The 13073-nt window shown below is 47.5% G+C and overlaps 1 protein-coding gene across 3 annotated transcripts in view; it reads right to left on the bottom strand.

Moving 5' to 3' along the window:
* The window catches only part of PPP2R5D (protein phosphatase 2 regulatory subunit B'delta), a 192423-nt gene extending 182409 nt beyond the window's left edge, over positions 1 to 10014 (bottom strand). For all 3 annotated transcript variants that reach the window (XM_063444210.1, XM_063444211.1, XM_063444212.1), the window contains exon 1: positions 9054 to 10014. In XM_063444210.1, the coding sequence (XP_063300280.1) occupies positions 9054 to 9080 (27 nt within the window). In that variant the 5' untranslated portion in view covers positions 9081 to 10014. The remainder of the gene's footprint in view (positions 1 to 9053) is intronic.
* Between the last annotated feature and the right edge of the window lie 3059 nt (positions 10015 to 13073).

Genomic DNA, 13073 nt, shown 5'->3' with positions numbered 1-13073 from the left:
TAAAAAATAATAATAAAAATGCCCACCCCCCACCAAGGCTCTGCATCACACTCACACACCCTGCACTCATACACACACTGCACTCATACACACACTGTAAATAAAAATTCAATTAATATAATTTTTTTAGGATCTAATTTGATTTAGAAATTTACCAGTAGCTGCTGCATTACCCACCCTATTCTTATACTCGAGTCAATACGTTTTCCCAGTTTTTTGGGGTAAAATTAGGGGCCTCGGCTTATATTCGGGTCGGCTTATACTCGAGTATATACGGTACCTGTTGTATGCGGATGATTTCCATCTTCCCATGTTTTTGATGATGTGGGCTGGTACGTGGTTCCCTGAGGCAGCTGAAGCTGCACTAATGCAAGAGGAATGGCCCGTGAATGCGTGTGGGTTATGTCCTAGCCGGAGCAATAATGTACGAATTTAATACATAAATTGTTTAGTGGTTAGGGGTTTCCCTTGAATAGCTAACAGTGGACAATCTGGGTTGGAAGTGATTTGGGACACCAATAGTTTATCTAAAACTAGGATAGGACACCATTTGTTAGAGGTAGGATAGTATTTAATTTCTACCGGAGGACTTGTTTGGTCTTGTCTTTTGTTTAGGTGTTTCTTTTGGAGGCAAAGCTTAGAATCGGTTGCTTTCTCCACTGAAAATTCTTTGGGTCTCAAAAAACCATAGAAAGCTAAGTAAGCTGCGGACTTTATAATTAGGTTTGTGGTGTGTTCAAAAGGGGACATGTCCCAAGGGAGACATGACAAACATATGGAGAGGTGGACATCCTGGATACTATATAGCACTTAAGTAGAGATGGAAGACGAGATGCACAGTGACGGGGGGCGGGGCGGGTGTCGGGGGGGCGGGCCAGGGCGCACCGGGGGAGATGGCAGACTCAAGCCCCGCTTCACCCCCCCACTCTACCACAACCCCTCCCGACCTCCCTATATAACCCCAGGGCAAACACAAAGTAAGAGCTTCATCACACAAAACCGCGATGAAGGTTGGAACTGCAGGGAGTCCACCTGACGGACCTGAAAGCGAAATAGGAGTAAAGAGCAAGCGGAAACCAACCCCCTAAAAAACTGGGAAAAACAGATAAACACGCAAGGGGGGAAGAGATATATATATATATATATATATATATATAAAGAAACAACAGGAGTAGACATCACACACCGAGAGAATGACAGAGACAAAATATAGTTGCAAACACCCACATACACTTACAAACAAACATGCAGAGACCGAACGCAACAGACAAAACAACACATGCAGGAACTGCAACAAAAGCTCAAAACTATGAGGCGGACGACGCGTAGTATAGGGACGTTACTTCACGTCACGACACCGCCCACGCACAATAACAAACTGCCAGACAACCATAGACAATAGCTGATCAGACTAACTAATAGCCAAGAAGAACACAGGGAGACGGAGGTGGAGAGATAGACACACCAGACCGCAATAGAGCAAGTAATCAAGGAAATACCAGACCCCAAAAGATAAAAGAGAGGCCACCGGACACGCGCATATAGCCACGCAGACCCTACATAGCAACAGAAGAAACACACGTCACAGATAGCAAAAAGAGAAGGCTGCTAAGCATGGGCACGAGAGAACACAGACCACACAAGACACGGGGCCCGCAAGCCAAATCATAGCAATAAAAAACATGGAGCCTGCGGGATCGCACAGATACATATGATATGCGGAAAACACGATAGAGATCTGCGAGTCTCCATGCACACAATATGATCCCCATGCAGAACTCTTCTTGTGATATGACAAATAAACCTAAAAGGGAAAAATTGGGGTGCCTGCGTGCACACACAAAGGCATATGGTGTACGGTATATCTTATAGAGACCTGCGAGTCTCCATACACGCTGTCTGATCCTCAAGCATAAGTCTATGTATACTATAACAACCATTCAATAAAAAATCATATTTCAAAAGGGGACATGTCGAGGATATCGGAGATACTTTTAAAGAGTTTACGGTCTATGGGAAGTCTCTTAATGGGATTGTGTGCTGATAATCTGTGAACACCTCTTAGGACACTTTTTACTGGGTAGGATGTTAGGAATGGAGTTTTGTTGGGATGGCTGGTCAACACGTAGTGTTGTATGCCCGTTAAGTAGAGTTTGATAGTGTTGTAGGCTAAATTAAGAGAAATATGGCAAAAAGTTGTGAATGCAACAACAGTTTCAACAGAAAAAAACATTATATGATAATCACGAACAAAAATGTTAAACAACTTGTATGCTCTAGAGTAGGCTTTCCTTGTATTAGTGGACAAGCCTGCTTGTGCGAGAGTTCTACTATGTTGTAATAGAGAACTTAAAGCATAATTAGTTCTGTGAAGCTTGGAGATTCCCTTGGTTACGGGTTTGCTGATGGGTGATACCTGAAAAATTCCTGCAAATTCAAGCGTGAGAGAGCATCAGCAGTGTTATTTTGAACACCCGGAACGTGAAAACATGTTATGCAGAATTGCAGATTAGCCGCTAGCCAGGTCAGTCTCCTTATTAAGTTCATAATAGTTAGGGACTGAGAGCGACCTTTGTTAACTACCGTATATACTCGAGTATAAGCCGACCCGAATATAAGCCGAGGCCCCTAATTTTACCCCAAAAAACTGGGAAAACTTATTGACTCGAGTATAAGACTAGGGTGGGAAATGCAGCAGCTACTGGTAAATTTCTAAATAAAATTAGATCCTAAAAAAATTATATTAATTGAATATTTATTTACAGTGTGTGTATATAATGAATGCAGTGTGTGTGTATGAATGCAGTGTGTGTATGAATGCAGTGTGTGTATGAATGCAGTGTGTGTATATGAATAAAGTGTGTGTATATGAATGCAGTGTGTGTGAGTGCAATGTGTGTATGAGTGCAGTGTGTGTGAGTGCAGTGTGTGTATGTGAATGCAGTGTGTGTATATGAATAAAGTGTGTGTATATGAATGCAGTGTGTGTGAGTGCAATGTGTGTATGAGTGCAGTGTGTGTATGTGAATGCAGTGTGTGTATGTGAATGCAGTGTGTGTATGAATGCAGTGTGTGTATGAATGCAGTGTGTGTATATGAATGCAGTGTGTGTGTATGAATGCAGTGTGTGTATGAGTGCAGTGTGTGTATGAGTGCAGCGTGTGTATGAGTGCAGCGTGTGTATGAGTGCAGCGTGTGTATGAAAGCAGTGTGTGTGTGTATGAGTGCAGTGTGTGTATGAATGCAGTGTGTGTATGAATGCAGTGTGTGTGTGTATGAGTGCAGTGTGTGAGTGTATGAGTGCAGTGTGTGTGTATGAATGCAGTGTGAGTGTATGAATGCAGTGTGAGTGTATGAATGTAGTGTGTGTGTATGAATGCAGTGTGTGTGTATGAATGCAGTGTGAGTGTATGAATGCAGTGTGAGTGTATGAATGCAGTGTGAGTGTATGAATGCAGCGTGTGTGTATGAGTGCAGCGTGTGTGTATGAGTGCAGCCTGTGTATGAGTGCAGCGTGTGTGTATGAGTGCAGTGTGTGTATATGAATGCAGTGTGAGTGCAGTGTGTGTATGAGTGCAGTGTGTGTGTATGAGTGCAGTGTGTGTGTATGAGTGGTGTGTGTATGAGTGGTGTGTGTATGAGTGGTGTGTGTATGAGTGGTGTGTGTGTGTGTGTGTGTGTTTGTGTTGCAGAGCCTTGGTGAGGGGTGGGCAATTTTTTTTTTTTTTATTATTTTAATTTTTTTTTATTATTATTTTTATTTATTTAATTTAATTATTATTGTTTTTTATTATTACTAATTATTTTTTTTTCGTCCCCCCTCCCTGCTTGATACATGGCAGGGAGGGGGGCTCCTTCCCTGGTGGTCCAGTGGCATTGGCAGTTCAGTGGGGGGAGAGGGGGGCTGACAGAGCTGTAACTTACCTGTCCTGCAGCTCCTGTCAGCTCTCTCCTCCTCCGCGCCGTCCGTTCAGCACCTCGGTCAGCTCCCAGTGTAAGTCTCGCGAGAGCCGCGGCTCTCGCGAGACTTACACTGGGAGCTGACCGAGGTGCTGAACGGACGGCGCGGAGGAGGAGAGAGCTGACAGGAGCTGCAGGAGAGGTAAGTTACAGCTCTGTCAGCCCCCCTCTCCCCCAGTCTGTATTATGGCAATGCAAATTGCCATAATACAGACTATTGACTCGAGTATAAGCCGAGTTGGGGTTTTTTAGCACAAAAAATGTGCTGAAAAACTCGGCTTATACTCGAGTATATACGGTATATCACAGGTAGCTATGTTATCCGAAAATCATCTGACTGACTGTCCACTCCATTCTTTACCCCAGACGTGTGCAGCTTCTACTATAGGATTAATTTCAAATAGAGCTGAGGTGGTATTGAAATTTTCAAGTGAGGTGGTCTCAACTGGCCAAGAGCCATATAGTCACTCATCACCGAAAATGGCTGCATACCCTAATGTACCTGAAGCATCGGTCCAAATTACAGGGGAATTGTCTGATATGGGTGGCACAAATAGCGACCTGCCATTCCAAGATGATAGGAACAGCTGCCACATTTGTGGATCAGCTCTAGCTGATTTATTTAGGGAAGTTGTGGAGTCGTCGTCGGGGAGGCCGTGCAATAGTGAGAGGATTCTGGAAATGAAAGACCTACCCTGAGGAATTATTCTCATAGCAAAATTTAGTGAACCGAGTAGTGACTGTAGTTGTTTCCTTGTGCAAGTGCCTTGTGACGTGCAAGTGTTTATGTAAGAAAGTATCCGGTCTACTTTCTCTTGAGGCAGGCTGGCTTGAATAGAAACGGAAATGAGTGTAATACCCAGGAATGTAATCAACGTGTTGGGACCTTCAATTTTGTCTTGTGCTACAGGGACTCCTAAGACTTTGAAAAGAGTGAGCATGTGATTAAGGCTGTGGGGTGTGTGTTGGTGAGGTTCAATGGTGACAAAGTCGTCTAGGTAATGTATGACTACTGGACATCTGCAAGAGTTCAGTAGGAGCCAGGTTAAAGTTTCAGCAAATATATTGAATAACTTAGGGCTACTTTTGGATCCAAAGGTCAGTCTTGTAGCGAAATAGTAGCTTCCTTCCCACTTAACTCCATACAGATGCCAGTGACTGGTGGATGGGAAGCAGTTTAAAGGCGTTTGTGATGTCAGATTTACTTAACCAAGCAGCCTTCCCGACATGAATGAATGCTTAGATGGCATCGTCAATTCTGGCTTATTGCAGGGAAAAGTCACCTGACGGGATCAGAGCATTAAGGCTAGGTGTAGGGGATGAGTGTGGTGCAGAAAAGTCAATAATCAGTTGCTTTTTATTGTTATATTTCCCTGTGGCGATTCCCTGTGGGTTTGTCCTCCAGGAAGTGAAAGGAGGAGTAGAGAAAGGGCCCATCATAAAACCATTGGTGATTTATTTCTGTAATAGTTTGCGTATGCGGTCTGGATCTGTGAGTGCCGACTGTAAGTTGGGGCATTCTAAAACCCCTGTGGGGAGTGACACGAACCCTGTGTGGAACCCATTAGTGAAACCAGCCGTGAGAAATTCCACCAAATGAACAGAAGGATGATTAGACAGGTAGCGTTGCAACTTAGGTACGTTTATTGGTGTGGAAGATTTGTTAGGGTACAATCTGTTGGGGCACATTGAGCACACGTGCAACAGCCTACAAGCACTATAACTGCACCTGTATTGAAACTGCACCTGTATTGAAATTGTTGCACCTGTATTGAAAAACAATAGGCCTGCCTAGATTGTCTCTCACTTCCCTCTGTGTTGTGTTGGATTGGTAACCAGTATTGGCGCTAATGGTAGAAGGAGACGCTACATTTTCAGGACAGAAATTTACTGAATGAGCAGCAGAAGAGCATGTAGCGCAGGAAGGGGTTTTAAGGCCTGTAAAATGCATCAGAAACAATTCTGTTTCTAGCTGTGCCCAATCAGTAATCGTATTGTACTGGGAGAGTGATGCTGCAGATCTGGAAGCAAATGACTTATGATAATCATAAAATGCATAGCCACGGTACTTGTATGCTAGCTCAACCACTTTATGAAGGTATAAGTCAAGTTCCTCTCTACGGAGTGGGAAAGCTGTACAGATCACATCTCTGTACAACCCGAATGCGAGGACAAATTCGGGGATGTTGAGTTTCCTATTTAGTCTAGGATCGCTAGACTTCATCACTACTGACAGATCCTCGAAGGTATAGGCCCTGTTTTCTACCACGTCTTGAGATGCAATCAGTAGTGATGCCAAGTTTATGCCCTTCCCCTCTATAATGTCCCGTCTTAGAGACTGAGGACTGAGATGAATGAGGTTAACTAATAGAGCTACAATATTACAACCGTTCCAGAGATACTATTAGTAGCTCTATTTGCTGGTAGATGGTTATCTTTACCTCCTGAGTTAGGTGTGGACTGAGCAACGGGCACTGGAATCTCTGGAACGGTTGTAATATTGTTTGACTCCAGATTATCCAATCTATTATTAATAGTTGCTACTGAGGAAACCAGGGAGGCCATTATGGTGTGTAATTCTGCAAGGCTATTTTGCACATTGAAATCAGAACTAGGGCCTGGCCTTTCGTTGTCTTCAGTAATATTTAACAACCTAAACAGTTCAGCTTTCCTGGCTGTAGCCAGGAAAGGAATATTCCTCTTTTTAAGTTCTGAGGTGATCTTAGGGATAGTCCAGGAACGACAGCTGGAAGCTGGACTTGGTGGATTGGTTAGTCTCTGCGAGCCTGATCTGAGTGGGGTGCTGGCCACCAACAAATCATCTCCTTGTGTAGAATCGTTAGACATGCTACGGAAGTAAGGCAGATGGATAAGGTTAGTATGGTACCGTATAGATCGGTAGTGGCCCTGCTTACTAGGCTAGTGCCTACTGGCGAAATTGTATTAACTAGCTTAGGTTGGTGACAGGTGAAACCCTGACTACTTGCCAAGTGTCTATGAGAGGCTCTACCTATGATTTGGCTCATGGGGCCTTTGTGCCACTGAAGTGGGTGGCGGGGTGTTGGCCTCTCGGTGACACGTAACAGAGTGTAATAACGATTGGCCGTGACGGGTGAGGCCCTAACTATGAGTTGGTGCAAGGCTCTAACTATGAATTGGGACGATTGGGCATGAACCTCTGAACGTAATGGTTGATAGTATGCCTTGCGGGACCACTTGACTGCTAAGCGAAGAGGCCTATGGGACCTTACCTAACTTGGCGAGAGCTTAAACCTACTCGTAACCTTGCCTGGGTTTGACCGGTTTACATACCTGATAAAGGACTTGTATGACGTATACTGAAGTGGAGAGAACAATCCTTACTTGAACCTAAAACATGTCACAAATTTAAATTACAACCTAATCCTTGGGAGCAGCCGTAGAAAATTTGCCCCTCCAACCAAAGGGTTATATACTAACCGTATGCGTGGAAAAGATTTAAGAAGATTTGGCGGGTGATAGCCAGAACTCTAACATTGTAGAAGTTGCGTTTAACCAATAAGGTCCGTTTGTACGCTGTATCATAAATAGTGTTTCTTAACAGAGGGGAGAAACAACATATAAAACAATGTAATTTAAACAATATTGAATAGTGTAGTTAGTAACACGAAATGCACAAGACCGTGAATAACTGTCTGTAGTTAATCACTGACACTTTAAGTACCCCAAATGAAGGTACAGAGTAAAGAACATATACACACACACACACACACACACATATACATATACATACACACATATAATAAGCCTATTAACAGAATTTATCCGCTCAACCTTGTCAAACCACAAGATGGCGACAAAGCCAAAACCAACCAGGCTACTCAGCATATAATTGACAATATAGAAGTTTTAACTAAATGGAACCGTCTTAGTAAAATGAAAATAACAGCATGGGAATCTTAATTTAAACAGAGTTTAACTATTGCTGCAATATGTGAGTGAAATGCCAGCTTGAAACAACGACCGTTTATACCCCACGAATTGCCAGTTAGCACGAACGGAGCTTTATACTGTGAATTTATGTGAACGGACACCTAATAATCCCCTGAGTAGGCGAATGTTTAACACGAAATGCTTGATTGCACGAATTGTGGCGGCATGTGTCAGGTAAACGGAGGATTATGGCATTAGCAGAATTTATATTTATATTTATATATGCTGAATAAGTAAGAATAGTTTTGTGATAGTAGAATTTACTGTAATCAAGCGTTTGATTTATTGAAACCTAAAGAGTATTTAACAAGAGTATAATGCTTGAGAGAGTTGAAAACCCTGACGTCAGTTCACCAGTTGTCTTTCCTTGCACCACTTTTGGTAGGTACTAACCACCGCACACCAGGAACACCCCACAAGACGTGCCATTTTGGAAATGCTCTGACCCAGTCTCTAGCCATCACCATTTCACCTTGTCATAGTCACTCGGATCTTATCACTTTCCGTTTTTCCTGCTTTCAAACACACGAAATTCAAGAACTGACTGTTCTCTCGCTTCTGAATATATCCAACCCCTTGACAGGTGCCATTGTAACAATTTAATCAATGTTATTCACTTCACCTGTCAGTGGTTTTAATGTTGTGGCTGTGTATATCACCCTGAAACAGTGACATTAGACCAGGGAGCTATAAAACTTCATTGGAGTCCAGTAAGATTTGCAGGTAATTTGCAGTATGGAGAGTTTTACTGTGTTTGCCCTCACCACAATCTGTTTGACACCTAGCTATGGGCTGTCAGAGAGAATTTAACTTCCAGAACAAAACATGTTCATGAGACCCACCAGGTCTAAACACTACGGTCCATGGCTGGTTACTTGCCATTGGTCCTTTCCGATCACAAACCATGTTATGGCTTCAGAAGAAGCCGTGTCCATTGCCAAGGGTACCTACAAAAATACAGGATAAAAGCTGTGAAAACATGATTTTTGGAGTTTACATGTCCATGGGAAAGTCACTTTGAATTCCTAGCAATTCTCACTGTAGTAAATGCTCCTATCGGTTTTAGAAGACATTAGTATAAAGAATATACGTAGTATATTGTATACGATGAAATAACTTACCTTGTCTTTCTTGGTTTTATTAGGCATATTGATGCGGCACTGGGGGGTGATGCCTTCTGTGTCAGGGTGTCTATTGCCGACACGGTCTTAGGACTTTTCTTGCACTCGTTTGTTTGTGGGGCCTAGCAGTCTTTCTGTATGTCTGAGTGGTATATAGTGGTATATAGCTATTCTATAACTCAGTCAGTCTGTGACTGTCTCCCTACATAGAGCAAATCGGTTTGTGTAGGACTGTTCAGTATGTCAGATGTCCCCCTATATGAAGTGAGTCAGTCGCTGTGCCTGTCTCTCTGTATACTTTGACTACCTCTATATACAGATTATGCTGTGTCTTTCTATACACAGAGCTATGCTGGCTGTCTCACTCGCTCTATATATATATATACACACAGAGCAAGCTGTCTGCATGTCTCTCTACACAGTGGGTATGATGGTCTCTGGCTACACATAGAGTTATAGTGTCTGTCTGGAAGCCCCTCTATATATACCGAATATATTATATCTCTTGCTTTATAGATAAAGTGCTAGCGTCTCTCTCTCTCTCTCTCTCTCTCTCTCTCTCTCTATATATATTTTATTTTTAAAAGAGCTGTGCCGCACGTCTCTCTACACAGAGCTATATTGTCAGTCTGAATGTCTCTAAAATCCGCGCTCTCACTCTCTCTCTCTCTATATATATATTGCTATGCTTTCATTCTCTGTTTCTTTTTGTCTCTCTCTCTCTGACTGTCTCTTTAAGTCAGGCTCTTGCTGTGTGTCTCAATGTCTGTGTCCCTGTATTTCTCCTTCTATTCATACATAGAGGGTAACACTGTTAGTATCTCTCTGTCTCATGTTGCCTCTCATAGGTGTCTGTCTATCTGTCAGTGTCAGACTGTCTCTCTCGGACCGAGGCAGTCTCTCTCTCTCAGACCGAGGCAGTCTCTCTCTCTCAGACCGAGGAAGTCTCTCTCTCTCAGACCGAGGCAGTCTCTCTCTCTCAGACCGAGGCAGTCTCTCTCTCTCAGACCGAGGCAGTCTCTCTCTCTCAGACCGAGGCAGTCTCTCTCTCTCAGACCGAGGCAGTCTCTCTCTCTCAGACCGAGGCAGTCTCTCTCTCTCAGACCGAGGCAGTCTCTCTCTCTCAGACCGAGGCAGTCTCTCTCAGACCGAGGCAGTCTCTCTCAGACCGAGGCAGTCTCTCTCAGACCGAGGCAGTCTCTCTCAGACCGAGGCAGTCTCTCTCAGACCGAGGCAGTCTCTCTCAGACCGAGGCAGTCTCTCTCAGACCGAGGCAGTCTCTCTCAGACCGAGGCAGTCTCTCTCGCAGGCTGTGGCTGTCTCTCTCGCAGGCTGTGGCTGTCTCTCTCTCAGTCAGGCTGTGGCTGTCTCTCTCTCAGTCAGGCTGTGGCTGTCTCTCTCTCAGTCAGGCTGTGGCTGTCTCTCTCTCAGTCAGGCTGTGGCTGTCTCTCTCTCAGTCAGGCTGTGGCTGTCTCTCTCTCAGTCAGGCTGTGGCTGTCTCTCTCTCAGTCAGGCTGTGGCTGTCTCTCTCTCAGTCAGGCTGTGGCTGTCTCTCTCTCAGTCAGGCTGTGGCTGTCTCTCTCTCAGTCAGGCTGTGGCTGTCTCTCTCTCAGTCAGGCTGTGGCTGTCTCTCTCTCAGTCAGGCTGTGGCTGTCTCTCTCTCAGTCAGGCTGTGGCTGACTCTCTCTCAGTCAGGCTGTGGCTGTCTCTCTCTCAGTCAGGCTGTGGCTGTCTCTCTCTCAGTCAGGCTGTGGCTGTCTCTCTCTCAGTCAGGCTGTGGCTGTCTCTCTCTCAGTCAGACTGTGGCTCTCTCTCTCTCAGTCAGACTGTGGCTGTCTCTCTCTCAGTCAGACTGTGTCTCTCTCTCTCTCTCTCAGTCAGGCCGTGGCTGTCTCTCAGTCAGGCCGTGGCTGTCTCTCAGTCAGGCCGTGGCTGTCTCTCAGTCAGGCCGTGGCTGTCTCTCAGTCAGGCCGTGGCTGTCTCTCAGTCAGGCCGTGGCTGTCTCTCAGTCAGGCCGTGGCTGTCTCTCAGTCAGGCCGTGGCTGTCTCTCAGTCAGTCTCTCTCTCAGTCAGGCCGTGGCTGTCTCTCTCTCTCTCAGTCAGGCCGTGGCTGTCTCTCTCTCTCTCAGTCAGGCCGTGGCTGTCTCTCAGTCAGTCTCTCTCTCTCGGAATGTGGCTGTCTCTCAGTCAGGCCGTGGCTGTCTCTCAGTCAGTCTCTCTCTCTCGGAATGTGGCTGTCTCTCTCTCAGTCAGGCTGTCTCTATTTCGCTCTCAGTTCGATGCCGGCAGCGCCTCCGTCACGTGACCCCGTGCGCATCATGACGTAATGGCGTTCGTGTTTCTATGGTAACTGGAGCTGTAAACACTTGAGAAAAAAACAGCATCCTCCAATAACCCCCCCACCCCCTGTCTGTCCCCCAATAACCCCCCCACCCCCTGTCTGTCCCCCCCAATATCCCCCACCCCCGTCTGTCCCCCAATAACCCCCCCACCCCCTGTCTGTCCCCCAATATCCCCCACCCCCGTCTGTCCCCCAATAACCCCCCACCCCCTGTCTGTCCCCCAATATCCCCCCACCCCCTGTCTGTCCCCCCCAATATCCCCCACCCCCGTCTGTCCCCCAATAACCCCCCACCCCCTGTCTGTCCCCCCAATAACCCCCCACCCCCTGTCTGTCCCCCCCAATATCCCCCACCCCCTGTCTGTCCCCCAATAACCCCCCACCCCCTGTCTGTCCCCCAATAACCCCCCCACCCCCATCTGTCCTCCGATAACCCCCCACCCCTTGTCTGTCCCCAATAACCCCCCACCCTGCCCTGTCTGTCCCCCAAATAACCCCCCACCCCCTCTCTGTCCCCCCAATAACCCCCCACCCCCGTCTGTCCCCCCCAATATCCCTACCCCCTGTCTGTCCCCCAGTAACCCCCCACCCCCTGTCTGTCCCCCAATAACCCCCCACCCCTTGTCTGTCCCCCAATAACCCCCCATCTGTCCCCCAATAACCTCCCACCCCCTGTCTGTCCCCCAATAACCCCCCACCCCCTGTCTGTCCCCCCAATAACCCCCCACCCCCGTCTGTCCCCCAATAACCCCCACCCCCTGTCTGTCCCCCAATAACCCCCCACCCCCTGTCTGTCCCCCAATAACCCCCCACCCCCCGTCTGTCCCCCAATAACCCCCCACCCCCCATCTGTCCCCCAATAACCCCCCACCCCTGTCTGTCCCCCAATAACCCCCCCACCCCCTGTCTGTCCCCCCAATAACCCCCCACCCCCTGTCTGTCCCCCCCAATATCCCCCAACCCCTGTCTGTCCCCCAGTGACCCCCCACCCCCTGTCTGTCCCCCAATAACCCCCCACCCCCTGTCTGTCCCCCAATAACCCCCCACCCCCATCTGTCCCCCAATAACCCCCCACCCCCTGTCTGTCCCCCAATAACCCCCCACCCCCTGTCTGTCCCCCCAATAACCCCCCACCCCCTCTCTGTCCCCCAATAACCCCCCACCCCCTGTCTGTCCCCCCCAATATCCCCCACCCCCTGTCTGTCCCCCAATAAGCCACCCACCCCCTGTCTGTCCCCCAATAAGCCACCCACCCCCCGTCTGTCCCCCAATAAGCCCCCCACCCCCATCTGTCCCCCAATAACCCCCCACCCCTTGTCTGTCCCCCCAATAACCCCCCACCCCCGTCTGTCCCCCAATAACCCCCCACCCCCTGTCTGTCCCCCAATAACCCCCCACCCCCTGTCTGTCCCCCAATAACCCCCCCACCCCCGTCTGTCACCCAATAACCCCCCACCCCCTGTCTGTCCCCCAATAACCCCCCCACCCCCGTCTGTCACCCAATAACCCCCCACCCCCTGTCTGTCCCCCAATAACCCCCGTCTGTCCCCCAATAACCCCCACCCCCTGTCTGTCCCCCAATAACCCCCACCCCCTGTCTGTCCCCCAATAACCCCCCCACCCCCCGTCTGTCCCCCAATAACCCCCCACCCCCTGTCTGTCCCCCAATAACCCCCCAC

Source organism: Pelobates fuscus, chromosome 2, assembly GCF_036172605.1.
Source record: "Pelobates fuscus isolate aPelFus1 chromosome 2, aPelFus1.pri, whole genome shotgun sequence".
NCBI classification, from domain to species: Eukaryota; Metazoa; Chordata; class Amphibia; order Anura; family Pelobatidae; genus Pelobates; species Pelobates fuscus.
This window is presented reverse-complemented; position numbering and strand designations above follow the sequence as displayed.